General features: G+C 43.5%; 1 protein-coding gene across 2 annotated transcripts in view; it reads right to left on the bottom strand.

The window, feature by feature from the left end:
* Nucleotides 1-5817: 5817 nt before the first annotated feature.
* LOC125461494 (myosin regulatory light polypeptide 9) overlaps nt 5818-27364 on the bottom strand; it is a 43225-nt gene continuing 21678 nt past the window's right edge. For both annotated transcript variants that reach the window (XM_059652767.1, XM_048550336.2), the window contains exons 2-4: nt 24106-24306; nt 18614-18775; nt 5818-6435 (exon numbers count right to left, since the gene is read on the bottom strand). In XM_059652767.1, the coding sequence (XP_059508750.1) occupies nt 6263-6435; nt 18614-18775; nt 24106-24289 (519 nt within the window). In that variant the 5' untranslated portion in view covers nt 24290-24306 and the 3' untranslated portion in view covers nt 5818-6262. The remainder of the gene's footprint in view (nt 6436-18613; nt 18776-24105; nt 24307-27364) is intronic.

The raw sequence follows: 27364 nt of genomic DNA, 5'->3' as shown, positions 1-27364 counted from the left end.
GGGGAGAGTCAACTAGACGTCACGTCCAGATTCCTGATGGGCACGTTGAAGGACGCCAAGCTGCTCGACGTCTTCAGCAACCTTGCAGACGGAGCGCAGCGGAGGTACACCTGGTCGCGGCCAGATGGGTCTATTCGCTCAAGGATAGACTTCCTGTTTGTGTCCTGGGCGTTCTCGGTCAGGTCCACCGGCGTCGAGCCGGTGTTCTTCGCTAACCACTGCCTCCTGCTGGCCGACTACGGGATGACCAGCTGGCCGGCAAGGGGACGTGGAAGCTCAACACGACTCTGTTGAGCCCAGAGAACATCGAGGAGCTTAAGAGGGAGTATGCCGGTTTGAGAACTGTGAAACCCCTCTTTGAGTCTCCGCGCGACTGGTGGGAGATGGTGAAGGAGAATATCAAGAGGTTCTTTGTCCTCAACTGTGTTCGGAAGGCAAGAGAGAGGCGGGGAAAGCTGTCGCGACTCCAGAAAAGGGTGCAGAACCTGCTCCTTCTGCAGTTGATGGGGGTCGATGTCACGGAGGACCTCCGCGAGGTGAGGGGCCAACAAGCCTCGCTCTTTGCCGCGGAGGCCTCCAGTATAATCTTCCGGTCCAGGGTCCACTCCGTGGAGCAGGACGAGACATGCTTGCGTTTCTTCTTTCAGAAGGTGCACAAAGAGAGCTCTGTGCTTTGCCAGCCGAAGGAGGACGACGGCTCGGTGATGTCGTCTCAGCCCGACATTTTGAGGATCAGCAGATCCTTCTATGCCGGACTGTACGACACGAAGCCCACGGACAGCACGGCCTCCGAGTCGTTCCTGTCATGTATCACGGAGGTCTTAGACGATGGTGCGAGGGAGTGGCTGGCCCGGCCGATATCCCTGGACGAGCTGACCAGAGCCCTCAAGTCCTTGGAGAGGAATAGGACTCCCGGGAGCAACGGCTTACCGGTCGAGCTGTATTCCGCTCTGTGGGGCCTGGTCAGCCAGGACCTGCTGGAGGTGTATGATAGTGTGCTTCGGGCAGGGGAACTATGCAAGTCCATGAGGAAGGGCATCATCACCGTCATTTACAAGAGGAAGGGGGAGAGGGAAGAAATTAAGAATTGGCGTCCCATTTCACTATTGAACGTGGACTACAAAATCCTGGCCAAGGTCATAGCCAACCGGGTCAGGTCTGTCCTGGAGTCGTTTGATCTGGCCTCGGGTGCCAAAGTCAATAGGCGTAAGAGCAAGGTCATGTTCTTCGGGAACTGGGATGACCACTCCTTCATCCCCTTCACCATCAGGACAGACTACCTGAAGGTGCTGGGTGTTTGGTTTGGTGGAGCTGGGGCGTGTACTAAGACTTTGGAGGAGCGTATCACCAAATTGAACCATAAGCTGGGCAGGTGGACGCTCCGGTCCCTCTCCATCGTGGGTAAGAACCTGGTTGTCAGGTGCGAGGGGCTTTCGGTACTGTTGTATGTGGCGTAGGCCTGGTCTGTTCCCTGGGCCTGCGCCGCTGCAGTCACCCGGGCCATCTTCCACTTCATTTGGGGGTCAAGGATGGACCGGGTCCGCAGGGACACCATGTACAAAGACCTGGAAAATGGGGGAAAGGGCGTACCGAACGCCACCCTCACCCTGACGGCTACCTTTGTGTGCGGCTGCATCAAACTGTGCTTAGATCCTCAGTATGCAAACACCAAGTGTCACTACTTACTGAGGTTCTACCTGTCCCCGGTGTTGCGAAGGATGGGCCTGGCCTCGTTGCCGTGGAACGCTCCGAGTAGTTGGACTGTCCCATACCACCTGTCCTTCGTGGAGAAATTTTTGAAAGGAAACACCTTTGACCACAAGGCCGTCAGACAGTGGTCAGCACGTAGTATCCTCGAGACCCTTCGGGAAAAGGAAAGGGTGGATCCCGTCATGTGGTTCCCCACGCAGACTGCCAAAGTCGTCTGGCAGAATGCCTCATCGCCAGAACTATCAAACAAGCACAAGGACATTGCTTGGCTGGCGGTGAGAGGGGCTGTGCCAGTGAGATCCTTTATGCATGCCTGGAATCTCTGCGCCACCGCACACTGCCCTCGAGGTGGCTGCGGGGGGGATGAGACTGTCGATCACCTCCTTCTGGAGTGTGCCTATGCGCAGGAGGTCTAGAGTGGATGCAGTGGTATTTGTTGAGGTTCGTCCCGAGCAGCTCCGTGACACGGGACACCGTGCTCTACGGGCTGTTTCCTGGGACCCACACCGAGACCAACATCAACTGCGCCTGGAGGACCATCAATGCGGTGGAAGACGCTCTTTGGTCTGCCCACAACTTGCTGGTCTGCCAGCTGAAAGAACTGACCCCGACCGAATGTTGCAGACTGGTGCACTCCAAGGTCCAGGACTATGTGCTGAGGGACGTGTTAAAGCTTGGGGCAGCCGCCGCCAAGGCGCCGTGGGGAAAGACCACCGTATGAAACCCCTCGTCCAGAATAGAAAAAAGGGCCCTATGTGGTACCTGGGGCCAGCTGGTGCCTTCCCCCAACTGGTCAGGGGGCCAACAGGGACTGTGCGGGGTGACAACTGCCAGGGTATTTTCTTTGCTTTGTTTTTTTTTCTTCTTTGTTTGGTTTTTTTACCTTTTAGTTGATGTATGTACCCCCTGGGTAACCCGGAGCAGCTTGCATGACTGGGTAGGTGTATAAACATGTTTTATTTTTTGTACATCTTATGAATAAAGTATATTTTCTCAAATAAAAAAAAAGGTGACGAAACGTCTGAAAACGAACCTTCCAGCTCAGCGAGCAAACTCACATCCAGAAGTATGGAAATCATTGTGGAATTTCTGGAAATATGGGTTGGCACTAGAATGTTCCTTCTCATTTTTTAACTTGTCTTGTCGTGCCAAGAGGAGCAGGATGCCTCTTCTTGTTTGTACAAGTAAAACTGAAGTCTTCCTATTTCAGCGTTCCCTTTCTTCCTGATGATAAGACCTTCCCAAAATTCCCTCCCTTCAACTTGTCCTAGGAATACTTTCTGATGGAAATGCACAGATCAATGGAGAAAATAACAGAGGTAATGTTTCAAGTCTAATATAACTCTTGCTAACATTGAAGGTGATGAGTGTCTTGTTATTTCAGGATATATGTAGATGCAGGACTTTGTTTCTGCATCCAGCTGCTGTGAGAGTGGTGGGCAAGAGTCGCTGCACCAAACCATGGCATGCATTATAGACCATTCTGTGTTTAATTGCAAATTGTTCTTAGAAATTTGCGTTATTCTAAGGTATCAAATGAAACATTTCACAATCAATTCTATTTCTTTCATCTAAAGAAATGGAATACTTAGTCAAACCAGCTATATTCTATGAAGGCAGTGATATCCTAACATATGCACACTTTCAGAGGCTGTGGTGAAGTTTATAGTTAAGTATTAAAATAAAAATATTGAATCACTTTTTTTAGATAATTCCTTCTATTGGATCACTGATTGTGAGTAACAGTTCAGAGTATAGAGGAAGACACCAAAAACCCAAGGCCTTGGTAAATAACTGCCTTACATTCTACATAGCTATGGAGAAGTAGAGGATTAGGCAAAATGGGAGGATATTTAATTGGGGAAGAGGAAACTATGACGCGATTAAACATGAGTTATGAAGCATGGACTGGGAGCAATTGTTCCATGGTAAGGGCACTATTGACATGTGGAGACTGTTTAAGGAACAGTTGTTGCGAGTGATGAGTAAATATGTCCCTATGAGACAGGCAAGAAGGGGTAAGATAAAGGAACCTTGGATGACGAGAGCGGTGGAGCTTCTTGTGAAAAGGAAGAAGGCAGCTTACATAAGGTAGAGGAAGCTAGGGTCAAGTTCAGCTAGAGAGGATTACACGCAGGCAAGGAAGGAGCTCAAAACTGGTCTGAGGAGAGCCAGGAGGGGGCACGAGAAAGGCTTGGCAGAATGAATTAGGGAGAACACAAAGGCATTTTACACTTATGTGAGGAATAAGAGAATGGTCAAAGAAAGAGTAGGGCCGATCAGGGATAGCATAGGAAACTTGTGTGTGGAGTCTGAGGAGGTAGGGGAAGCCCTAAATGAGTTTTTTGCTTCTGTCTTTACAAAAGAAACGAACTTTGTAGTGAATGAACCTTTGAAGAGCAGGTGTGCATGCTGGAATGGATAGAGATAGAGGAAGCTGATGTACTGAAAATTTTGTCAAACATTAAGATTGACAAGTCGCCAGGCCCAGACCAGATTTGTCCTCGGCTGCTTTGGGAAGCGAGAAATGCAATTGCTTCGCCACTTGCGAGGATCTTTGCATCCTCGCTCTCCACTGGAGTCGTACCTGAGGACTGGAGAGAGGCAAATGTAATTCCTCTCTTCAAGAAAGGAAATAGGGAAATCCCTGGTAATTACAGACCAGTAAGTCTCACGTCTGTCGTCTGCAAGGTGTTAGAAAGGATTCTGAGGGATAGGATTTATGACCATCTGGAAGAGCATGGCTTGATCAAATGCAGTCAACATGGCTTTGTGAGGGGCAGGTCATGCCTCACAAACCTTATCGAGTTCTTTGAGGATGTGGCTAGAAAAGTTGATGAGGGTCGAGCTGTGGATGTGGTGTATATGGACTTCAGTAAGGCATTTGATAAGGTTCCCCATGGTAGGCTCATTCAGAAGGTCAGGAGGAATGGGATACAGGGGAACTTAGCTGTCTGGATACAGAATTGGCTGGCCAACAGAAGACAGCAAATGGTAGTAGAAGGAAAATATTCTGCCTGGAAGTCAGTGGTGAGTGGTGTTCCACAGGGCTCTGTCCTTGGGACTCTACTGTTTGTAATTTTTATTAATGACTTGGATGAGGGGATTGAAGGATGGGTCAGCAAGTTTGCAGACGACACAAAGATTGGAGGTGTCGTTGACAGTATAGAGGGCTGTTATAGGCTGCAGCGGGACATTGACAGGATGTAGAGATGGGCTGAGAGGTGGCAGATGGAGTTCAAACTGGATAAATGCGAGGTGATGCATTTTGGAAGGTCGAATTTGAAAGCTGAGTACAGGATTAAGGATAGGATTCTTGGCAGTGTGGAGGAACAGAGGGATCTTGGTGTGCAGATACATAGATCCCTTAAAATGGCCACCCAAGTGGACAGGGTTGTTAAGAAAGCACATGGTGTTTTGGCTTTCATTAACAGGGGGATTGAGTTTAAGAGTCGTGAGATCTTGTTGAAGCTCTATAAAACTTTGGTTAGGCCACACTTGGAATACTGTGTCCAGTTCTGGTCGCCCTATTATAGGAAAGATGTAGATGCTTTGGAGAGGGTTCAGAGGAGGTTTACCAGGATGCTGCCTGGACTGGAGGGCTTATCTTATGAAGAGAGGTTGACTGAGCTCGGACTCTTTTCATTGGAGAAAAGGAGGAGGAGAGGGGACCTAATTGAGGTATACAAGATAATGAGAGGCATAGATAGAGTTGATAGCCAGAGACTATTTCCCAGGGCAGAAATGGCTAACATGAGGGGTCATAGTTTTAAGCCGGTTGGAGGAAAGTATAGAGGGGATGTCAGAGGCGGGTTCTTTACACAGAGAGTTGTGAGAGCATGGAATGCGTTGCCAGCAGCAGTTGTGGAAGCAATTGGTGTCATTTAAGAGACTGTTGGACATGCATATGGTCACAGAAATTTGAGGGTGCATACATGAGGATCAATGGTCGGCACAACATCGCAGGCTGAAGGGCCTGTTCTGTGCTGTACAGTTCTATGTTCTATGTTCTATTAGGTATGGGTAACACAATAACAAAAAGATCAGGGGACCATTCTGAATCAATCCATTGTAAAAGTGCATAAGTACAGAAGATGGAGCCACCACAAGAGTAATGGAGCCTTTATTACAACACATAATACTCAGGAAAAGTACAAAGTTCCATATAAAACATAAGTACCGAATCTTGTCATAGATACTGTTAGAATCATGTTATTGCTTTTTGTTGTAAAATATTTGGTCAGAACTCTTTTCACTCTATTGCTTTTCAGGAATTTCCATTATTATTCTTCATGAAGAATAATCAGTTATCAAAACAATTTATGTGTAAGGTCAACAGGATGCTCACATATTTTAAATTGTTTTCATCCTATTAGATTGCCACATTTTCCAACATTCATACAATGTGCTATCAGCCTAAACCCTCTTAAAAGTTCATACAAAACATTGAGAAAACAAAGTTGCTACTTAATGTAAATGGATTGCTTTGTGGTGCATGGTGTGTGCTATAAATGAAACATGGTGAGATTAAAAGCAGCTACAATATGTAAATTTAATCGTCCTTATCCTTGGCACCATGCTTCAGAATGCGGGTGAATTCCACATAGTTGAAATTGCTTTTCTTGTCAATTGGTGCTTCTCGGAAAAGTTCATCAACTTCCTCATCTGTGAACCTGTCTCCCATTGTGGTCAGCAGCTCACGCAGGTGGTCTTCATGGATGAAGCCTACAGGAAATTGAAATTGTTTACAGATTATAGTTTTAATATTTGTTCAACCATTAGGTATCATATTGTATTTAATTTTAGAAAAAAACTTGCTTACTTCAGTTTGCAAAACCTGAACTAATTTGGGATTATTGGTAATATAACTGGAGTTAAGTGCAAAAGATCCAGGTTAGTGAGCTGAGGACACAGGTTCAAATTTCACCACAGTGTAGCAGAATTTAAATTCAGTTGATAGAATCGGGAATTAAAAGTTAATCTCAGTAATGTAGACATGAAACTATGGAACAGTAGTTCTGAGGAAGGGTCACCGGATCCGAAATGTTAACTCTGATTCTTTTCTTCACAAATGCTGTCAGGCCTGTGGAGCTTTTCCAGCAACTTTGTTTATGTTCCTGATATACAGCATCTGCAGTTCTTTCAGTTTTTGTGGAAGTGTTAGTGATTGTTGGAAAATCGTATCAGGCTCACAAATGTCCCATAACAAAGAAAACCTGCCATTCGTACCTCACCTTGTCAACATATAACCCCAGACAGTATGGTTGATCTTAACTGCCCTCTGAAGCAGCCTAGTAAACCTCGACTTTCAAGAGTTTTTGGGCATGGGCAAAGAATGTTGACCTTACCAACAACACCCACATTCAATCAAAAACAGAGAGTGTTGAGTGGCAATGCACTGTGTTTGACGCAGCACAGACATAATTTATCCTAAATTTGATAAATGTGAAACTTGGGTTGGAAAATCTGTGCTAAACTTAAAAGAAAGGGTAATGGTATTGGAATTAAGGCAAAGTTAGTAGGAGAGGGCCGGGAAAGGAGTTGAGGAACAATGGCAGATATAAGAAAATAGTTAATAAGTCACAGCAAAGATATGACCCAGGAAAGCAGGACAGAGAAGAAAGATAACCAAATAAACTGATTATGGTTAACCAAGTAATTTAAGGAGAGTATCAATCTGAAAGAAAAAAAATGTGGCAAAGATTAATGTTAAAACAGAGGATTGAGAAAGTTTTAAAAGCTATCAAAAGATGACCTCTGTGTGCCCAACCCCCATTCCACCTCCCTTCACTAACACACACTTGCCAGTTCCTAGTGTCCATTCTCAATTGTCCATTCTCCTACTCCCTTCCACTGTTCCGTGGAGTTAAATGAAGCAAACCACCAACCCTACTCACAACTGTGCAAAGCCAACACTACCATTAAACACTAGTGAACAGGATGCTGTGAGACTGTCATGTTCTTGGGTCTTTCTCAGGGTGCTGAGACATTATTGACTAATGTCTCCTATTAATAAGTGGACATGGCCTACACAATCCTGCCCACAGGCTGGCTGAATGCTCAGTATGATGTAAACGTGCCTTTATGCCTGTATGTCAAGCCCTCCCAGGGAAATTTCACATCCTACCAAATTCACTCACCACACATATCATTTTTTCCATTTTTGGTCCCTAATGCCACAGATCCCCTGCTCCAAAGCTTCCTAGCAATGGTTTTTCCCAATTTACTATCCAGGTAGGTTAAGAGTGAGTGGGCACTGTGACAACAAGTCAACAGCCCAGAGATACAGCTTGGCACAGTCAATGAGCTGGTTCAATATCCCTGAATGCGCAATGTCCTTGCTGCAGCATTACAATGGGAGTTAACAGTGCAGCTCGGAATGCACCTTTGAGGTGCACAAACATCCTATATGTGAATTGGCACATATCAGATGCAAAAGACTGTAGATATCAGGTGTGTGTGCCCATGGAATGTACCCAAGTCATTGGTGCCTGGTTTCCAACATGGAGTTCATTTGGAACAAGCACTGTTCAAGAAGGGGAGTAGAGACAACCCTGGTAATTATAGACCAGTGAGCCTTGCCTCAGTTGTCGGTAAAGTGTTGGAAAAGGTTATAAGGGATAGGATTTATAATCATCTAGAAAAGAATAAATTGATTACGGATAGTCAGCACGGTTTTGTGAAGGGAAGGTCGTGCCTCACAAACCTGATTGAGTTCTTTGAGAAGGTGACCAAACAGGTAGATGAGAGTAAACCGGTTGATGTGGTGTATATGGATCTCAGCAAGGTGTTCGACAAGGTTCCCCACAATAGGCTATTGTACAAAATCCGGAGGAATGGAATTGTGGGAGATATAGCAGTTTGGATCGGAAATTGGCTTGCTGAAAGAAGCCAAAGGGTGGTAGTTGATGGGAAATGTTCATCCTGGAGACCAGTTACTAGTGGTGTACCGCAAGGGTCGGTGTTGGGTCCACTGCTGTTTGTCATTTTCATAAAAGACCTGGATGAGAGCGTAGAAGGATGGGTTAGTAAATTTGCAGACGACACTAAGGTCGGTGGAGTTGTGGATAGTGACGAAGGATGTTGTAGGTTGCAGAGAGACATAGATAAGCGGCAGAGCTGGGCTGAGAGGTGGCAAATGGGGTTTATTGCAGACAAGTGTGAGGTGATGCACTTTGGTAGGTGTAACCAGAAGGCAAAGTACAGGGCTAATGGTAAGATTCTTAGCAGTGTAGATAAGCAGAGAGATCTCGGTGTCCATGTACACAGATCCTTGAAAGTTGCCACCCAGATTGACAGGGCTGTTAAGAAGGCATACAGTGTTTTAGCTTTTATTAATAGAGGGATCGAGTTCTGGAATGAAGAGGTTATGGTGAAGCTGTACAATACTCTGGTGTGGCCGCACTTGGCGTATTGTGTACAGTTCTGGTCACCGCATTATAAGAAGGATGTGGAAGTTTTGGAAAGGGTGCAGAGGAGATTTACTGGGATGTTGCCTGGTAAGGAGGGAAGGTCTTACGAGGAAAGGCTGAGGGACTTGAGGCTGTTTTCATTAGAGAGAAGAAGGTTGAGAGGTGACTTAATTGAAACATATAAAATAATCAGAGGGTTAGATAGGGTGGAAAGGGAGAGCCTTTTTCCTAGGATGGTGACGGTGAGCACGAGGGGGCATTGCTTTAAATTGAGGGGTGAAAGATCTAGGACAGATGTCAGAGGTAGTTTCTTTACTCAGAGAGTAGTGAGGGAATGGAACGCTTTGCCTGCAACGGTAGTAGATTCGCCAACTTTAGGTACATTTAAGTCGTCATTGGATAAGCATATGGACGTACATGGAATAGTGTAGGTTAGACGGGCTTGAGATCGGTATGACAGGTCGGCACAACATCGAAGGCCAAAGGGCCTGTACTGTGCTGTAATGTTCTTTGTTCTATGTTCTATGACCAAAAAATGAATAGAGGGAGAAAACAAACTGAGGGAAAACTAGCAAATAATAGACAAACTGAAGGCAAAAGCTTCTTTAAATATATGAAAAGCAAGAGAGGGATTGAAGTGAACATGGGCCCCTTAGGGAAATAATAATGGGGAACCAGGAAATGACAGAGGTGTTGAATAAATACTTCACATCAGACTTCACTGTAGAAGACACTAATAGTATCTAAATATTTGAAGTAATCAAGGAGTTAAATGAGGAGAGGAAGTAAATAAACAATAACTATCATTAGAGGAAGCCTACTAGACTCCCAACCTACAGTCATCTTTACTGGCTCCATCCCTGTCTCCTTGACCTGTTCATCTGATCTCCACCTATCTGCTCCTCTATCCACCTTCCATCATTGTCTCCCCCTCTCTCTATTTATTTCAGAGACACCTTCCCCTCCCTCATTTCTGAAGAAGGGTCCAGACCCAAAATGTCAGCTTTCCTGCTCCTCTGACGCTGTCTGGCCTGCTGTGTTCATCCAGCTCTACACTTTGTTACCTACTAGAGAAGTAAATGGGGCTAAAGGCTGCTTATAGAGATACTGATAGTATCTTCAAAAATCCTTAGATTGTGGAAAACCCAAGAGGACTGAAAAGCTGCCAATTTAACACCTGTATTCAAACAGGGAGGAAGACAAAAAGAAGAACAGTTCAACAGTTAGCTTAACATTTGTCATTGGGAAGATGTTAAGAGTATGCTAGAAAGAATGTAATGGCAGAGTATTTAGAAATACATAATATAATCAAGCAGAGCCAACATGGCTTTATGAAGGGGAAATCAGGCATGAACAGGTAACAACCAAAATACATAACGGGGGATCAGTAGATGTAATATATTTGGTTTTTCAACAGATGTTCAATAAGTTACTACACAAAAGGCTACTTAGTAAGATAAGAGGTCATGACTTTGGGGGTGGTATATTTGCATGGATTGAGTAATGGCTAACTAATAGAAGAACAATTGGGATAAAGGGGGCATTTTCAGGATAGAAACCTGTAATTTTTGGAGTTCCGCAGGATTTGGTGCGGGGTCCACAATTATTTACAATATATTTTCATAACTTGGATAAAGAAAGGGAATGCACTATAGCCAAGTTTACAGATGACAAAAAAAATAGGTGGGAAGGTATGTAGTGGAGATGACACAAAAAGTCTATAGATAGGCATAGACAGGTTAAGTGCAAAAACCTAGCAGATGCAATCCAATGTGAGAAAACATTAGGTTATTCTCTTTGGCATAAAGAAAAGAAGAACTGAATTTTTTTAAATGGAGAAAGCTGCAGCAGAGAAGGATTTGAGGTCCTTGTGCATGAATCACAAAAAAAAGGCATCCAGCTTCAGTGGGCGATAGAGTCATATAGCTTGGAAACAGACCCTTTAGCCCAATTTGTTCATGCTGATTATAAATCCCAATCTGATCTAATCCCATTTGCCAGCATGTGACCCATTTCCCTCTAAACACTTTCTATTCATATACCCATGCAGATGCCTTTTAAACATTCTAATTGTTCTGACCTCCACCAGTTCCTCTAGTAGCTTGTTCCATACACGCACCACCCTCTGCATGAAAAAGTTACGCTTCGGGTCCTTTTTAAATCTTGCCCCTCTTATTTTAAACCTGTGCTCTCTTAAATTAAAACTATACCCTCTAGTTTTGGACTTCCTCACCCTTGGAAAAAGACCTTGGATATTCATCCTATCCATGCCCCTCATGATTTTATAAACCTATATAAGGTCACTCACAGCAGTGAGTGAAATGTTGGCCTTTATATCAAAGGGAACATGGTATAAAGTAAGGGAGATCTTGCTAAAATTATACAAGGCACTAGTCAGATCACAGCCAGAATGCTGTAAACAGCTGCAGTTCCCTTATCCAAGGAAAGATTTACTAAAGTAAGTAATGGGGAGGGGGGAGGTGCCAAACTGGAAATTTAAGAATGAAGTTAAAGGGAAAGTGAGAATAAGAGACGTTAAGAAGGACAACAGAATCAACAGAGCAGAAAACTCAAGAAGGGATCATACAGTATGGCCAAGTGAAATAGGGATTGATAGGAAGGGTGAGGGGAGAAACAAATTAAAAATGTTCTATATGAATGCATGAAGTATAAGAAATAAGGTGGATGAGCTTGAGGCTCAGTTGGAAGTTGGCAAGTATGATGTTGTGGGGATAACTGAGACGTGGCTTCAAGTGGACAGGGCCTGGGAAATGAATATTCAAGGCTATACGTGCTTTCGAAAGGACAGACTGGTGGGCAGAGGGTAGCCCTGTTGGTGAGGAATGGTATTCGGTCCCTTGCGAGGGGGGACATAGAGTCAGGAGATGTAGAGTCAGTATGGATAGAGCTGAGAAATTCTAAGGGTAGAAAGACCCTAATGGGATTAATCTACAGGCCCCAAACAGTAGTCAGGAGGTAGGGTGCAGGTTGAATCAAGAGTTGAAATTGGCCTGTCACAAAGTTATCACTACAGTTGTTATGGGAGATTTCAACATGCGGGTAGACTGGGAGAATCAGGATGGTACAGGACCCCAAGAAAGGTAGTTTGTAGAGTGCCTCCGAGATGGATTCTTATAACAGCTTGTACTGGAGCCTACCAGGGAGGAGGCAATTCTGGATCTGGTGTTGTGCAATGAACCGGATTTGATCAGGGGCCTCAAAGTAAAGGAGCCATTAAGAGGTAGTGACCATAATATGATAAGTTTTAATCCGCAGTTTGAGAGGGAGAAGGGACAATCGGAAGTGTCAGTATTGCAGTTGAATAAAGGGAACTATGGAGCTATGGGGGAGGAGCTGGCCAAGGTTCAGTGGTACAATGCCCTAGCAGGGTTGGCAGTGGAACAACAATGGCAGGTATTTCTGGATATAATGCAGAAGGTGCAGGATCAGTTCATTCCAAAGAGGAAGAAAGATCCTAAGGGGAGGCGGGGGCAGCCGTGGCTGACGAGGGAAGTTAAGGACTGTATAAAAATAAAAGAGAAGAAGTATAACATAGCAAAGATGAGTGGGAAGCCGGAGGACTGGGAAGCTTTTAAAGAGCAACAGCGGATAACTAAAAAGGCAATACACAGAGAAAAAATGAGCTATGAAGGAAAACTGGCCAAAAATATCAAGGAGGATAGTGAAAGCTTTTTTAGGTATGTGAAAAGAAAAAAAATGGTTACGACTAAAATTGAGCCCTTGAAGTCAGAAACGGGTGAATTTATTATGGGGAACAAGGAAATGACAGATGAGTTGAATGGGTACTTTGGATCTGTCTTCACTAGGGAAGACACAAGCAAGCTCCCAGATGCAGTAGTGGCTGAAGGACCGAGGGTAATGGACGAACTGAAGGGTATTTATATTAGGCAGGAAATGGTGTTGGATAGACTGTTAGGTCTGAAGGCTGATAAGTCCCTGGGACCTGATGGTCTGCATCCCAAAGTACTTAAGGAGGTGGCTATAGAAATTGTGGACACGTTGGTAATTATTTTCCAAGGTCCGATCGATTCAGGATCAGTTCCTGTGGATTGGAGGGTGGCAAATGTTGTCCCACTTTTCAAGAAAGGATGGAGAGAGAAAACAGGAAATTACAGACCGGTTAGCCTGATGTCAGTGGTGGGAAAGATGCTGGAGTCAATTATAAAAGATGAAATTACGACTCTTTTGGATAGCAGTAACAGAATAAGTCAGAGTCAGCATGGATTTATGAAGGGAAAATCGTGCTTGACTAATCTTCTGGAATTTTTTGAGGATGTATCTATGAAGGTGGATAAGGGAGAGCCAGTGGATGTAGTGTACCTGGACTTTCAGAAAGCCTTTGATAAAGTCCCGCATAGGAGATTAGTGAACAAAATTAGGGCACATGGTATTGGGCAAAAAATACTGAGTTAGATTGAAAATTGGCTGGCTGACAGGAAGCAAAGAGTAGTGACAAATGGGTCCCTTTCGGAATGGCAGGCAGTGACCAGTGGGGTACCACAAGGTTTGGTGCTGGGACCGCAGCTGTTTACGACATATATTAATGATATAGACGAAGGCATTAGAAGTAATATTAGCAAATTTGCTGATGACACAAAGTTGGGTGGCAGTGTGAAATGTGAGGAGGATGTTATTAGAATACAGGGTGACTTGGACAGGCTAGGCGAGTGGACGGATGCATGGCAGATGCAGTTTAATGTGGATAAATGTGTGGTTATACACTTTGGTGGCAAGAACAGAAAGGCAGATTACTATCTCAATGGAGTCAAGTTAGGTAAAGGGGAAGCACAACGAGATCTAGGTGTTCTTGTACATCGGTCAATGAAAACAAGCATGCAGGTACAGCAGGCAGTGAAGAAAGCTCATAGCATGCTGGCCTTCATCACAAGACGAATTGAGTATACGAGCAAAGAGGTCCTTCTGCAGCTGTACAGGGCCCTGGTGAGACCGCACCTGGAGTATTGTGTGCAGTTTTGGTCTCCCAATTTGAGGAAGGACATTCTTGCTATTGAGGGAGTGCAGCGTAGGTTCACAAGGTCTATTCCCGGAATGGCAGGACTATCATATGTTGAAAGATTGGAGCGACTGGGCTTGTATACTCTTGAGTTTAGAAGGATGAGAGGGGATCTGATTGAGACGTATAAGATTATTAAGGGATTGGACACTGTGGAGGCAGGAAGCATGTTTCCGCTGATGGGTGAGTCCAGGACCAGAGGACACAGTTTAAAAATAAGGGGTAGGCTATTTAGAACAGAGTTGAGGAAAAACTTCTTCACCCAGAGAGTGGTGGATATATGGAATGCTCTGCCCCACAAGGCAGTGGAGGCCAACTCTCTGGATACTTTCAAGAAAGAGATAGACAGAGCTCTTAAAGATAGTGGAATCAAGCGTTATGGGGATAAGGCAGGAACAGGATACTGATTGTGGATGATCAGCCATGATCATAATGAATGGTGGTGCTGGCTCGAAGGGCCGAATGGCCTACTCCTGCACCTATTGTCTATTGATATTGGAAAGCGTCCTGAGAAGGATCATTGCATTGATCCTGGTTATGTAAATGGGTTGAGTCGGTTGGGTCTGAATTCATTGGAGTTTAGAAGAATGACAGGTGACCTTATTGAAACACAAGATTCTTAGGCAGCTTGACAAGGTGGATTTGGAGTGAATATTCACCCTTGTGTGAAGGCCAGATATAATATATTTGGATTTACAAAAAGGGATTGCCCATTTAAGGAGAGGAAGAGGTTTCTTTCCCCCCCCCCCCCCCCACCTAATGGTAGTCAAATTGTAGAAGTTTTCACTGCAAAAGGCTGTAGCGGCTGGATCATTAAGTATATTGGAAACTACAGATCTTTAATGAGAAAGGGAATCAAGGGTTATGAGGACAAGACAGGAAAACAGAAGGTGAGGATTATCAGATTAGCTGTGATCTCATTGGAGTAGTAGAGCAGACATGTTGGCCTTAGTGACCTATTTCTATTCCTACATTGTATGGCCTTATGGTTCAGGCCACACAATCAAGTAAAATTAGATTTTGCAAAGGTGCTGCATCTGGATCATAGATGACTTGCTTTATTTGCACATAATTACCAGAGAGAGAGGGAAAAATCTATAAAACCATGCAAAATGTAATCACAACAAGATTTTATTCCCCCCTTCTGATGACCAATTTCCTTGTTCTTAATCTTCTCCACAAGGAGACCTTGCTTCTGTACAGTTTTGCAGGTACCTTGTTCAGATGACCTTAATTCTTGTGTGATCCTTTATAGTGTCAACACTGCAGGCTTATCAGCTGTGAAGGTTATTATGTTAGATGCCCAATCCTCTTATGACCACCTACTCTTATCAGTCCATGGTCCCATTAAACCAAATGATACCAGAAAATATCATTGTCAGGCAATTTATTTATTTTCTTAATTTGGAATCTGGAGCCTGAATGGAGTTTATTCACTGACCTGACCTCTGCTAGGTCAGCATAAAATTGAAATCAAACCACAGACCTATACAACTAAAGACTCTAGACTATATAATTCTTTATGACTCAACTGATGACTCCATAAAATCACTGAACCATAGGGATAGCAATCAAATTAACAAATTATGCAGCAAAGATTTTCTTTTTTTAGAAGAATAAATTGAAATATTTATGTCCTTTTGTGGCTACTACTTTTGTCTATTTACGATGTAAAATTTAGTCACAACATGCTGCAAGCAAAGTTCCTTGTCAGCATTGCAATGATAAAAGTATCTATTTAAGCTGTAAAGCACTTGGGGATGATCAACGGTTATGATAGGCACGATATTAATGCAAGTTCTTTACTTAGTCTTGCATGAAAACAACTTTTATATTAAAATTCCTTTCTTATATGAGACAAGCAGCTTGTATTTCTCAGGTGTATTAACACACCAGTCCTTGCAACTTTGATGATGTGACCATAGTTTTGAACTGCATGAATACACTGATCTGCTGTTTATTCCTCCATCTGGATGTCATCCACAGCATGATATTTTTACCAACAATACAAAGCAACAGCAGAACTGGGTGATGCACACGGAATTGCAAAGCAAACAAAAGGCTGCATGGGGTTTGGTTAGCTCAGTTGGCTGGACAATCAGTTTGCACAGTATAGAGTGATATCAACAGCATGGATTCAATTTCTGCACTGGCTAAGGTTACCATGAAGGACTCTCCTTCCGAATGCCTCCCATCAGCAGTGGTAAAGTGACCCCCAGGTTAAATCACCACCCGTTGCATCTCCCTCTCATGAGAGAGGAGAGCAATGGTATGAAAAGACGTTAGTGACTTTACAGGTAGATTACAGGTACGTTACTGTGTTTTATTATTTAGGGTTGATAGTTGGGAAGCGTAAGCTATCGAGACACCACTGCAATTTTATAATATCCAAGCCATCACAATTTTTGAATTGAAAAGTTTAGAATGGTTTGAATGATAGCAATGCTTTCACAAATTAGAACTGTTTTAACCATGTGTACTGAATGAATTATTCTAAATTATTCTTGCACAGAGGATTTGCAAACATATTAACATCTCGAAAGAAACCTACGCAAGTATTACAATAAAAACTTTCATAAGGATGATATATACTACCAAATATAAAATATCACTATGACTGGAAAATGTGATGTTGATAAATAATTAATCTTGTAATAGGTTAAATACAGAGAAAAATGGAAATTTGACTCAAATTGGCAATCTGAGGTATTTGTTCAATTCTCCTTGTGTCTCCCAGAGTCCAGGGATTGCAATTCCTAGATTTTTCATTCTGGAGAAAGGTTTTAGTAGAAGAGTAAGAAATAGTATATTAATAATTTCAAGGTTTGTGAATTGTTCAGTTAATTGTCTGTAATTTGTGAATTCAGGACCATGGTTCACAAGCTTTACATGTGTAACTAGATCACAAAAGATATCAAATTAAATTATTCTACAGTAAAATTGAATTAAAATTGCAATGGGCTCTCAGGGAATCAAGTCTCCATTGCACACCTTTAGAAGCAAGTAACTTGATTGCCAGTTCAAGGCAAAGTAAATGCAATCCTTTGTCCAGTAAAGTATTCTTTCAAAACCACCGCAAACAGGAATTATAGACATTTTTAATCAGCCTGGCCAGAGAAGTTATCTCACACTCACTCTCTCTCACACACACACATGCACAACCTGAGAAAGGATCACCAGACCCAAAATGTTAACTTTGATCTCTCTTCACAGATGTGCTAAAATTGCTGAGCTTTTCCAGCAATTACTGCTTCTGTTTCACAGTTCTATTGATTTTTATTTGTTATTACACAGCTCTGGATCAGGCTGGACTTGAACCTAGGTCTCTTAGCTCAGAAGTAGGGACAGTACCACCGCACCACAAGAGCCCTCAAGCAGGAATTATATTGGTTCCTGTATAAATGGGGAAGCTGAAATTGTCCAAGATATCTAAAGGCTGAACTTAATGGCTGGGTTCCATTATCATTTCTCCTTCTGTTTCATCTGGCAGGCAGCTGAATTAACACCTGGTCAGTAAATTGACTTTCTGTTGGGAACAGTCATGAGTAATCGGAAAAGGAGCATGCTTTTCAATTGGCTTGACATATATATCAAAATACATTTTTGAGGAAGGAGGTTGACGCATGAGGTTATGGTGGGAAGAGGTTGGAAAACAGGACTGTTACTCCTCCAAGCCCCCCAAGGAGTGCTGGACAATGCACTAAACTTGTGAATGGATCCACATCCTTATCACTGTTGGGCTTCCCAACTTGTAAGAAACCCATGTAGCTGTAGTGAATTGTAAATTGGACTTTCAAATGTATTGGTGCAGCGCAGTTTAAGTATGCCAATTCAAGTCCTCTGTCTTTTCATGCAGGACAACAGGAAGGTCCAATAACAATGAAAAAAATGATGCATTGGACAGGCATGTCTGAAATTTAAATCCTCAACCGTACCTTCAATCCTGTCTTGTCCTATGGTGTTTAACATCAAGCATGTGGTTTCCAGTAGAATCTTTGCAGCGTTTACATCATATATCATACATATCCTTTCAATTAGATCCACACATTTTATCCACATGAGGTAGCAGAACTCAAGGTTAGAATGAATAAGCATATTCTTAAATAGGGAAGAATAACCAAGCAGCTTTTAAAACTATGACAGTTGTTCCTAGGCCTCCTGGTTATTATGGTTGGGTGGTTCTGTCGGACCCAAGCAATTTCTTCTGTCATCAGCTAAGCATGAGAAGTGGAAAATGTAGCACATTTTATACTATAGGATGAGTAAGATGTTATACAGCTGAACTGACCTAAAAAAAACAAACTGAACATGTAATCAAATTATATGCAATCTGCTGTCAGCCCAATGATGCTTACTAATCCAAAGCTGTTTGAACTGTTGGCAGCTCTCAGCTTTTCTCTTTGTGCTTCTAGGAGAGATTCCAGAGATTACTGCCTCTTATTAAAATGCTGTTTACCTGTTCCTTCTTCATCAAAGCAAGCGAAAGCATTTCGAATGACATCTTCGGGATCTGTGCCATTTAGTTTCTCACCAAACATAGTCAGGAACATGGTGAAGTTAATGGGACCAGGAGCTTCATTCATCATTCCTTCTAGATACTCATCTGTAGGGTTCTTTCCTGTGCAGAGGTGTTCAAATTTGAAAGTGAACTACCTGTATTATTTCATACAAAAACATGTACAGTTGAGAGTAGCTAAGTGGGGAGGCAATGGCCTGGTGCTATTATCACTGAACTGTTAATCTATTGATCGAGGAAATGTTCCGGGGACCCCAGTTTGAATCATACCACAGCAGATGGTAAAATTTAAATTCAAAAAACATCTGGAATTAAGAATCTAATGATGACCATGAATCCATTGCCAATTGCTGGGAAAAGCCAATCTGATTCACTAATGTCCTTCAGGGAAGGAAACTGTTGTCCTTCCCTAGTCTAGGCTATATGTGACTGCCGACCCACAGCAATGTGGTCGACTCTTTACTGCCCTCTGGGCAATGTAGGGATGGGCAATAAATGCTGGCCTAGCCAGCAACATCCTCATCCCGTGAATGAGAAAATAAATAAAAAACTATGGAGCGACTGAGTTATTCTGAAGAGGTTTTGCAGCATGTGAAAAATATGCACCTTAATGTAGCAAAATAGGCTGTTTTTAAAATAAACAGCTTCTTCAAAAATTAACATTTGAGAAGTATTTGTATCTTGTGATTGTATGTTACTGGATTTCCCAGAATGGTTGTGAATGACCCCATAGTTAACACGTGTGCATTTGATAATTAACCAGTTTTATGTCACTGAACTGTAAATATTTACTATACAAACAGCACAAACATATATTTTCATATTCATTTATGTGATGTAGGTGTTGTTGGCTGGGCCAGCATTTATTGTCCATCCCAAGTTGCTTTCGAGAAGGGGCTCGTGAGCTGCCTTCTTGAACTGTTACGGCCCATTCGATGTAGTTAAATCCATAATCCTATTAGGGAAGGAGTTCCAGAATTTTAACCCAGGGATATTGAAGGAACGGCAATATATTTCTAAGTCAACATGGTGATTTGCTTGGAGGGAAACTTATAGGTGGCAGTGTTTCCATTTATCTGCAGCCCTTGTCCTTCTAGGTGGTAATGTTCGTGGGTTTGGATGATGCTGTCTACGAGGCATTTCTGAATTTCTGACTGATGGGGCAATAATTGGCTGGGTTAGTTTTGTCCTGCTTTTTGTGTACAGGACATACCTGGGCAATTTTCCACATTGTTGGGTAGATGTCAGTGTTGTAAACGTACTGGAACAACTAGGCTAGGGAGCAACAAATTCTGGAGTATTTTGTGTAATTGCCTGAATGTTGTCAGTATCCAGTGCCTCCAACCATTTCTTGATATCATATGGAGTAAATCGAATTGTCTGAATTTTTAATAGTTATATTTCACACTCTTAATTTGGAGTTGGGAACATAAAGATGTTTAAAGTTTTGGTTTGAAAAGATGATTTAAGCATATTAGCTAGGCACTTAGAAAAACCGAACATGATTGGTAAGGGTCAGTACAATTTTATGAATAGGAAATGATGTTTAATCAATTTAATAGATTTGATTGTTTAACATGTGATGTGGATAAAGCGGGGGGGGGGGCGGTGTCTTGTAGATATACTGTTCTTGGATTTTAAGAAGGCATTTGACAAGGTGCTGCAGCAACAATTATTGCACAAAGTATGTTTTAGTAGGTAACATACTAGCATGTATTGAAAATTGGCTATCTGGCAGAAAACTGTGAGAGTATACTGCGAGTGTCCCTATACCTGAGCCAGGAATCTCAAGTCCCACCTACTCCAGAAGTGTGTACTAAAATCTCTGAGCAGATTAATTCTAAAATATCTACAAAAATGCCCATTGCCTGATTGGTGCTGCGTGGAGTACTGCTGCTTCTCAAACTTGCACAATTTACATCAATGATTAGATGAGGAGAGTGAAGGCATGGGAATTAAAATCACAGATGATAAAGATAGATAAGAAAACATGTTATGCACATGACATAAGGAATTCACTGACCGATATAGGTAGGCTGAGTGAAAAGACACAAGTCATTAATGTGATACAATATTCCCCATTTGCCTGGACGAATGCAGGTCTAACAACAAAAGAATCTCAGTACCATTCAGAATAATAAAATGTGAGGCTGGATGAACACAGCAGGCCAAGCAGCATCTCAGGAGCACAAAAGCTGACGTTTCGGGCCTAGACCCTTCATCAGAGAGGGGGATGGGGAGAGGGAACTGGAATAAATAGGGAGAGAGGGGGAGGCGGACCGAAGATGGAGAGTAAAGAAGATAGGTGGAGACAGTATAGGTGGGGAGGTAGGGAGGGGATAGGTCAGTCCAGGGAAGACGGACAGGTCAAGGAGTTGGGATGAGGTTAGTAGGTAGATGGGGGTGCGGCTTGGAGTGGGAGGAAGGGATGGGTGAGAGGAAGAACCGGTTAGGGAGGCAGAGACAGGTTGGACTGGTTTTGGGATGCAGTGGGTGGGGGGGAAGAGCTGGGCTGGTTGTGTGGTGCAGGGGGAGGAGGGGACGAACTGGGCTGGTTTAGGGATGCAGTTGGGGAAGGGGAGATTTTGAAACTGGTGAAGTCCACATCGATACCATTAGGCTGCAGGGTTCCCAGGCGGAATATGAGTTGCTGTTCCTGCAATCTTCGGGTGGCATCAGTGTGGCACTGCAGGAGGCCCATGATGGACAGTTCATCTACTTCCCGCCTCTTGCTCCCCAGAGGAGCTCGAACAGTTCATCTACTTCACCAACACCTTCCACCCCAACCTTCAGTTCACCTGGGCCATCTAAAGCACATCCCTCACCTTCCTGGACCTCTCAGTCTCCATCTCAGGCAACCAGCTTGTAACTGATGTCCATTTCAACTCCCGACTCCCACAGCTATCTAGAATACAACTCCACCCACCCACCCTCCTGCAAAAATTCCATCCCCTATTCCCAATTCCTCCGCCTCCGCTGCATCTGCTCCCACGATAAGACATTCCACTCCCGCACATCCCAGATGTCCAAGTTCTTCAAGGACCGCAACTTTCCCCCCACAGTGATGGAGAACGCCCTTGACCGCGTCTCCCGTTTTTCCCGCAACACATCCCTCACACCCCGCCCCCGCCACAACCTCCCAAAGAGGATCCCCCTCGTTCTCACACACCACCCTACCAACCTCCGGATACAACGCATCATCCTCCGATACTTCCGCCATTTACAATCCGACCCCACCACCCAAGACATTTTTCCATCCCCACCCCGTCTGCTTTCCGGAGAGACCACTGTCTCCGTGACTCCCTTGTTCGCTCCACACTGCCCTCCAACCCCACCACACCCGGCACCTTCCCCTGCAACCGCAGGAAATGCTACACTTGCCCCCACACCTCCTCCCTCACCCCTATCCCAGGCCCCAAGATGACATTCCACATTAAGCAGAGGTTCACCTGCACATCTGCCAATGTGCTATACTGCATCCACTGTGCCCGGTGTGGCTTCCTCTACATTGGGGAAACCAAGCGGAGGCTTGGAGACCGCTTTGCAGAACACCTCCGCTCAGTTCGCAACAAACAACTGCACCTCCCAGTCGCAAACCATTTCCACTACCCCTCCCATTCTTTAGATGACATGTCCATCATGGGCCTCCTGCAGTTCCACAATGATGCCACCCGAAGGTTGCAGGAACAGCAACTCATATTCCGCCTGGGAACCCTGCAGCCTAATGGTATCAATGTGGACTTCACCAGTTTCAAAATCTCCCCTTCCCCAACTGCATCCCTAAACCAGCCCAGTTCGTCCCCTCCCCCCACTGCACCACACAACCATCCCAGCTCTTCCCCCCCCCCACCCACTGCATCCCAAAACCAGTCCAACCTGTCTCTGCCTCCCTAGCCTGTTTTTCCTCTCACCCATCCCTTCCTCCCACCCCAAGCCGCACCCCCATCTACCTACTAACCTCATCCCACCTCCTTGACCTGTCCGTCTTCCCTGGACTGACCTATCCCCTCCCTACCTCCCCACCTATACTCTCTCCACCTATCTTCTTTACTCTCCATCTTCGGTCCGCCTCCCCCTCTCTCCCTATTAATTCCAGTTCCCTCTCCCCATCCCCCTCTCTGATGAAGGGTCTAGGCCCGAAACGTCAGCTTTTGTGCTCCTGAGATGCTGCTTGGCCTGCTGTGTTCATCCAGCCTCACATTTTATTATCTTGGAATTCTCCAGCATCTGCAGTTCCCATTATCTCTGATACCATTCAGAATAAAGCAGCCTGGTTGATGGGCACACACCCACAAACATTCATGCCCTCTCAATCAAGAACAGTAGCAGCAATATGTACAATGTACAAGATGCACTGCTGAAATATGCCTAGGCTGGTTATACCGCTCCTACCAAATCCATGACTGCTAGCATTTTGGCAGCCTAAGAGCTGCAGATCAATGGAAACACGAACACCTGCAAATTTCTCTCCAAGCCACTTACTATTCTGACTTGGAATTCTTTCACTATTCTTTCAATGACCATAAGTCAAAATCCTGGAACTTACTCCCTTATATGGACCTGAACCAAACAGACTGTAGTAGTTCAAGAAGGCTGCTTGGCACCACCTTCTCAAAGGCAATTAGAGATGGTCAATAAATGCTGGTTCAGCCAACAAGGCACACATCCTTTAAATGAATCAAACAAAAGAAAATTCAGTGCATGTGTCACAAATAGTTAGCATCCAGGTACTGCACACAATCAATAAAGCAAATAGGTTGCTAACCTTCATTACAAAGGAATTGAACATAAATGAAAGGATGCCACACTTCAAATATGCAGGGTTTTGGTGAGACCACATTTCAAATACTATGTGCAATTCTGTTCTAATTTAAGGAAGGATATAAATTTCTTTGAGGCAATTCAAAAGGAGATTTATTCAATTGATATCCGGAATGAGTGGGTTGTCTTTATAAGGAAAGGTTGGACAGGCTGAGCATGTTTTCACTGGAGTTCAGATAAATGAGGGGTTGCTTGATTGAATTGTAAGATTCCGAATCATCGTGATGGAGTGGACTTGGAAAGGATGTATGAGTCCTGAGCTGGGGGTATTCTTTTAAAACTAAATGTCACTCTTTTAGGATAGGGATGAGAATTGTTCTCTCAAAGGTTTGAATGATTTTGGAACGCTCTGTGACAGATGGCAGTGAAAGCAGAATCACTAAATGGTTTTATGGCAGAGGTGGATTGTCTGTTGCTAGGCAATGGAGTGAGAGGTTATCAGAGTGGATCAGAATGAGAACAGATTTGCCATGGTCTCATAGAATGTCAGAGCAGGCTCATAGGGCTGAATGGCCTGATGTTACTTCCTATTTCATAAATTGATTACCAAAATGTAGACCATAATTCTCATGGAAGTGTTGTGAATTTTAGGGGACAATTCATTTCTTTACCGAGAGAAGCCAACATATCATGCAGATCTTCCTTGTCAATGAAGCCATCACGGTTTTGGTCTATCATGTTGAAAGCCTCTTTGAATTCTTGGATTTGAGACTGATCAAACATTGCAAACACATTGGAAGTTGCACGCTGAGGGCGCTTCTTTGCGGTCTTTGCCTTTGCTCTTTTGCTGGACATGTTGATGCCTTAGTGACCTAAATAAAGAGGGCAGAAGGTAAAAGCTTCATTTTACGGAAAACATCTTCAGTAATAGCCAGGCTACAAGGCATATCAGCATCACATTTTAATAAATCTGGATCAGTTCGATGGATAGAAGAGAATGAATGTATGAATGCTGTTAAATCACTGAATCCATAAAGGAGTTAAACACACTACACACTCATTCAGCAGCATTCCCTGAAAGGTGATTATGAGGATTAATCTCTTAATTAACGAAGTGCTTCAAACCCAACAGCCTGGATTAGCTGAACCTCACCATATTAAAATCATAAGATTACACAATACAATTAAAAACACTTTTTGTTTCTCCCAGAAACTAAAGGTTTTGCTGAAAATAATTAACCTGTTTCATTTTTGATTCACTATTAAACTCTTTGAGTTATCATTAAAATGTTCACTTTTAAAATCACTTTTTGAAACTCGGTGGGATGCTAATTGAGTTGAGAAAACTGATTTTACATCAAAATATTTAAAGCTGGAACATATTTCTTGTTAAAAACAATTTTGTCATCTTTATCCAGCTTTACTAGATCCAGATTTGTGATTTTGAATAAAATATTAATTTACTTTCTGATAGTTTAACACATAGTTTAAAAAATTGCAATCCGGAGAAGTACATGTTAACTCATGATAATTAATTGTTACATTTGTAAGTACCGTAACTTTTCAGTTTTCTGGATGTTTGACTGTGGACTGAAATGGGAAAAAGACTGATTTAAAAGCCCAGGATTATTGAAGAATTGCTGCAATTTTGGAAAGCAAGTTACTGGTTACTCATTGTAAGTGCTGTTTACACAGCGGAGAACGTCAGCACAGCTGAACTGGAGCTGAGGTGCTATACAAATAGATTTGGCCAGCAACAAATCACTGGTCAATGAATTGGTGACCAGGTAATGCAGATCTTCCCTTCCCCCACCGCATCCCAAAACCAGCCCAGTTCGTCCCCTACCCCCACTGCACCACACAACCAGCCCAGCTTAGCCCCTCCACCCACTGCATCCCAAAACCAGTCCAGCCTGTCTCTGCCTCCCTAACCTGTTCTTTCTCTCACCCATCTCTTCCTCCCACCCCAAGCCGCACCTCCATCTCCTACCTACTAACTTCATCCCACCTCCTTGACCTGTCCGTCCTCCCTGGACTGACCTATCCCCTCCCCACCTGTACTCTCCTCTCCACCTATCTTCTTTTCTCTCCATCTTCGGTCCGCCTCCCCGTCTCCCTATTTATTCCAGAACCCTCACCCCATCCCCCCCTCTGATGAAGGGTCTAGGCCCGAAACATCAGCTTTTGTGCTCCTGAGATGCTGCTTGGCCTGCTGTGTTCATCCAGCTTTATTATCTTGGATTCTCCAGCATCTGCACTTCCCATTATCACTAATGATGACAGAAGACTTCTGGCCTGCTAACAACTGTAAGACTAGTTCCATAATAGCTGAGCAATTGTGGGTGTGAATATTTGGGGAGATGCCATCAAATTTCTGAGGGGAAGGAGCGGTCCCCCTCTGTGCAGCAAAAAAAACACTTCCAGCCCAAGGAAGAGGCTTTTGTGCTCCTAAGATGCTGCTTGGCCTGCTGTGTTCATCCAGCTCCACAGTTCTTTATCTCAAGCCCGAGGAATGTTAGATTATGTCCCACTAGCTTTTGTTCTAGTCTGTGTCTTTCAGTTAAAAGGTTAGAGACTTTACAAATGTGATCCAGTCATCCTGAGCCTCCTGTAAGCAACTGAGAGTACCTGGAGAAGGGTGATCAAGGAGCCGCTGGTTCTGACAAGCCAAAAGAATAATTTCAGTACAAGTTCGTGTGATTCAGTGATAATTTCAGCTGGGGACAGGGAACCATTGAATTACCTCTCAGTTTTACCATTCTGCCCAAAATAAACATTTTTTCCCCCTGTCTATGTCTATATTTATGTGCATGTAGGGGGAGTTTATAAGAAGTGGGGGGGTTAGAGTTTCACAGCATAGAGTAATGTGTTGATGGCTCATAATTATTTCCCTGAAGTTAGAATGTATTTATTTTTAATAAGTATTAATTCTTGTTACCTACAGAAACTTGTCCATACTTTCTGTCAACATGGGTTTAAAAGACAATAGGAAATTTGTGTTTTATTTAAAATCTTTACATTTTAAAATAATTCCAGGTAGAGTGGGGTTTGATTCCCAGCATACCACCCCTGTGAGATGTAACACATTGTTGGAACATTCTATTCAAATTTGTCGAATTATAGCCAGTATCCATTTCAGCACCAGAATTCACATAGTATTAAAATAACTGACTGTGTCAAAAGTTCCACATCGTAGGTGAGTTATTCAGCTACAATCAGCTCCTTGTTCACTTTGACATTCATGGAGAAACACTCAGCTGTGCTTTCATGTTTCCTGGATGGCCCTGAGCTAAAGTCTGTGACTGACACATCCTGGCCTAGGTCAAGATTTGATCTTGAGTCTTTGCAGTGTTAGCTGAAGCAGGGGGGAATACAGCTGGCTGCTGCATCTCTGTCTGAGGGAAGGGAGGGTTCTGCAGAGTTTCCGGGTTATCAGGATAATAGTTCTTGGCACTGCATCAGTGGTGAGCAGTTGATTGAAGCCTCCCTGCCAGAGTCAAATCTTTAAGAGTGGCTATAGAGGGAGCACATTTCACTTTGTGGTTATCTATAAAGCTATAGGTCATTTTCAACATTTTTCACCCAACAGTCTGGGGGTGGAAATAGAAGGAGCAACTCTGTTCAGACATTTTGCTTTTGGTCTTCCTTTTGCCCTTTCTTTTGTTTTGTTTTTTTCTTTCTGAAAGTTGTCATCGAATCCTCACTCCCACATAGTCTGGTGGACTGGCTAATTATCGGTTGACATACCAACCCAAATGTGCTTCATCCTGTCCTCTACATGTGCGGATTGATCAGTAGACAACTGTAAGAGGACACTTTGGCCCTTTATATTTTGGTCTAGAAATGGGGTGGTGTGGTTGCCCCACCATCACTATAATACAAATTTAGGATTGAACCGGGTCTGTCTGATCAATGTAGACTAAAGCAATG

The sequence above is a fragment of the Stegostoma tigrinum genome, chromosome 19, assembly GCF_030684315.1.
Source record: "Stegostoma tigrinum isolate sSteTig4 chromosome 19, sSteTig4.hap1, whole genome shotgun sequence".
NCBI classification, from domain to species: domain Eukaryota; kingdom Metazoa; phylum Chordata; class Chondrichthyes; order Orectolobiformes; family Stegostomatidae; genus Stegostoma; species Stegostoma tigrinum.
The sequence above is the reverse complement of the archived record's forward strand: the minus strand, read 5'-3'. Positions and strand labels throughout refer to the sequence as shown.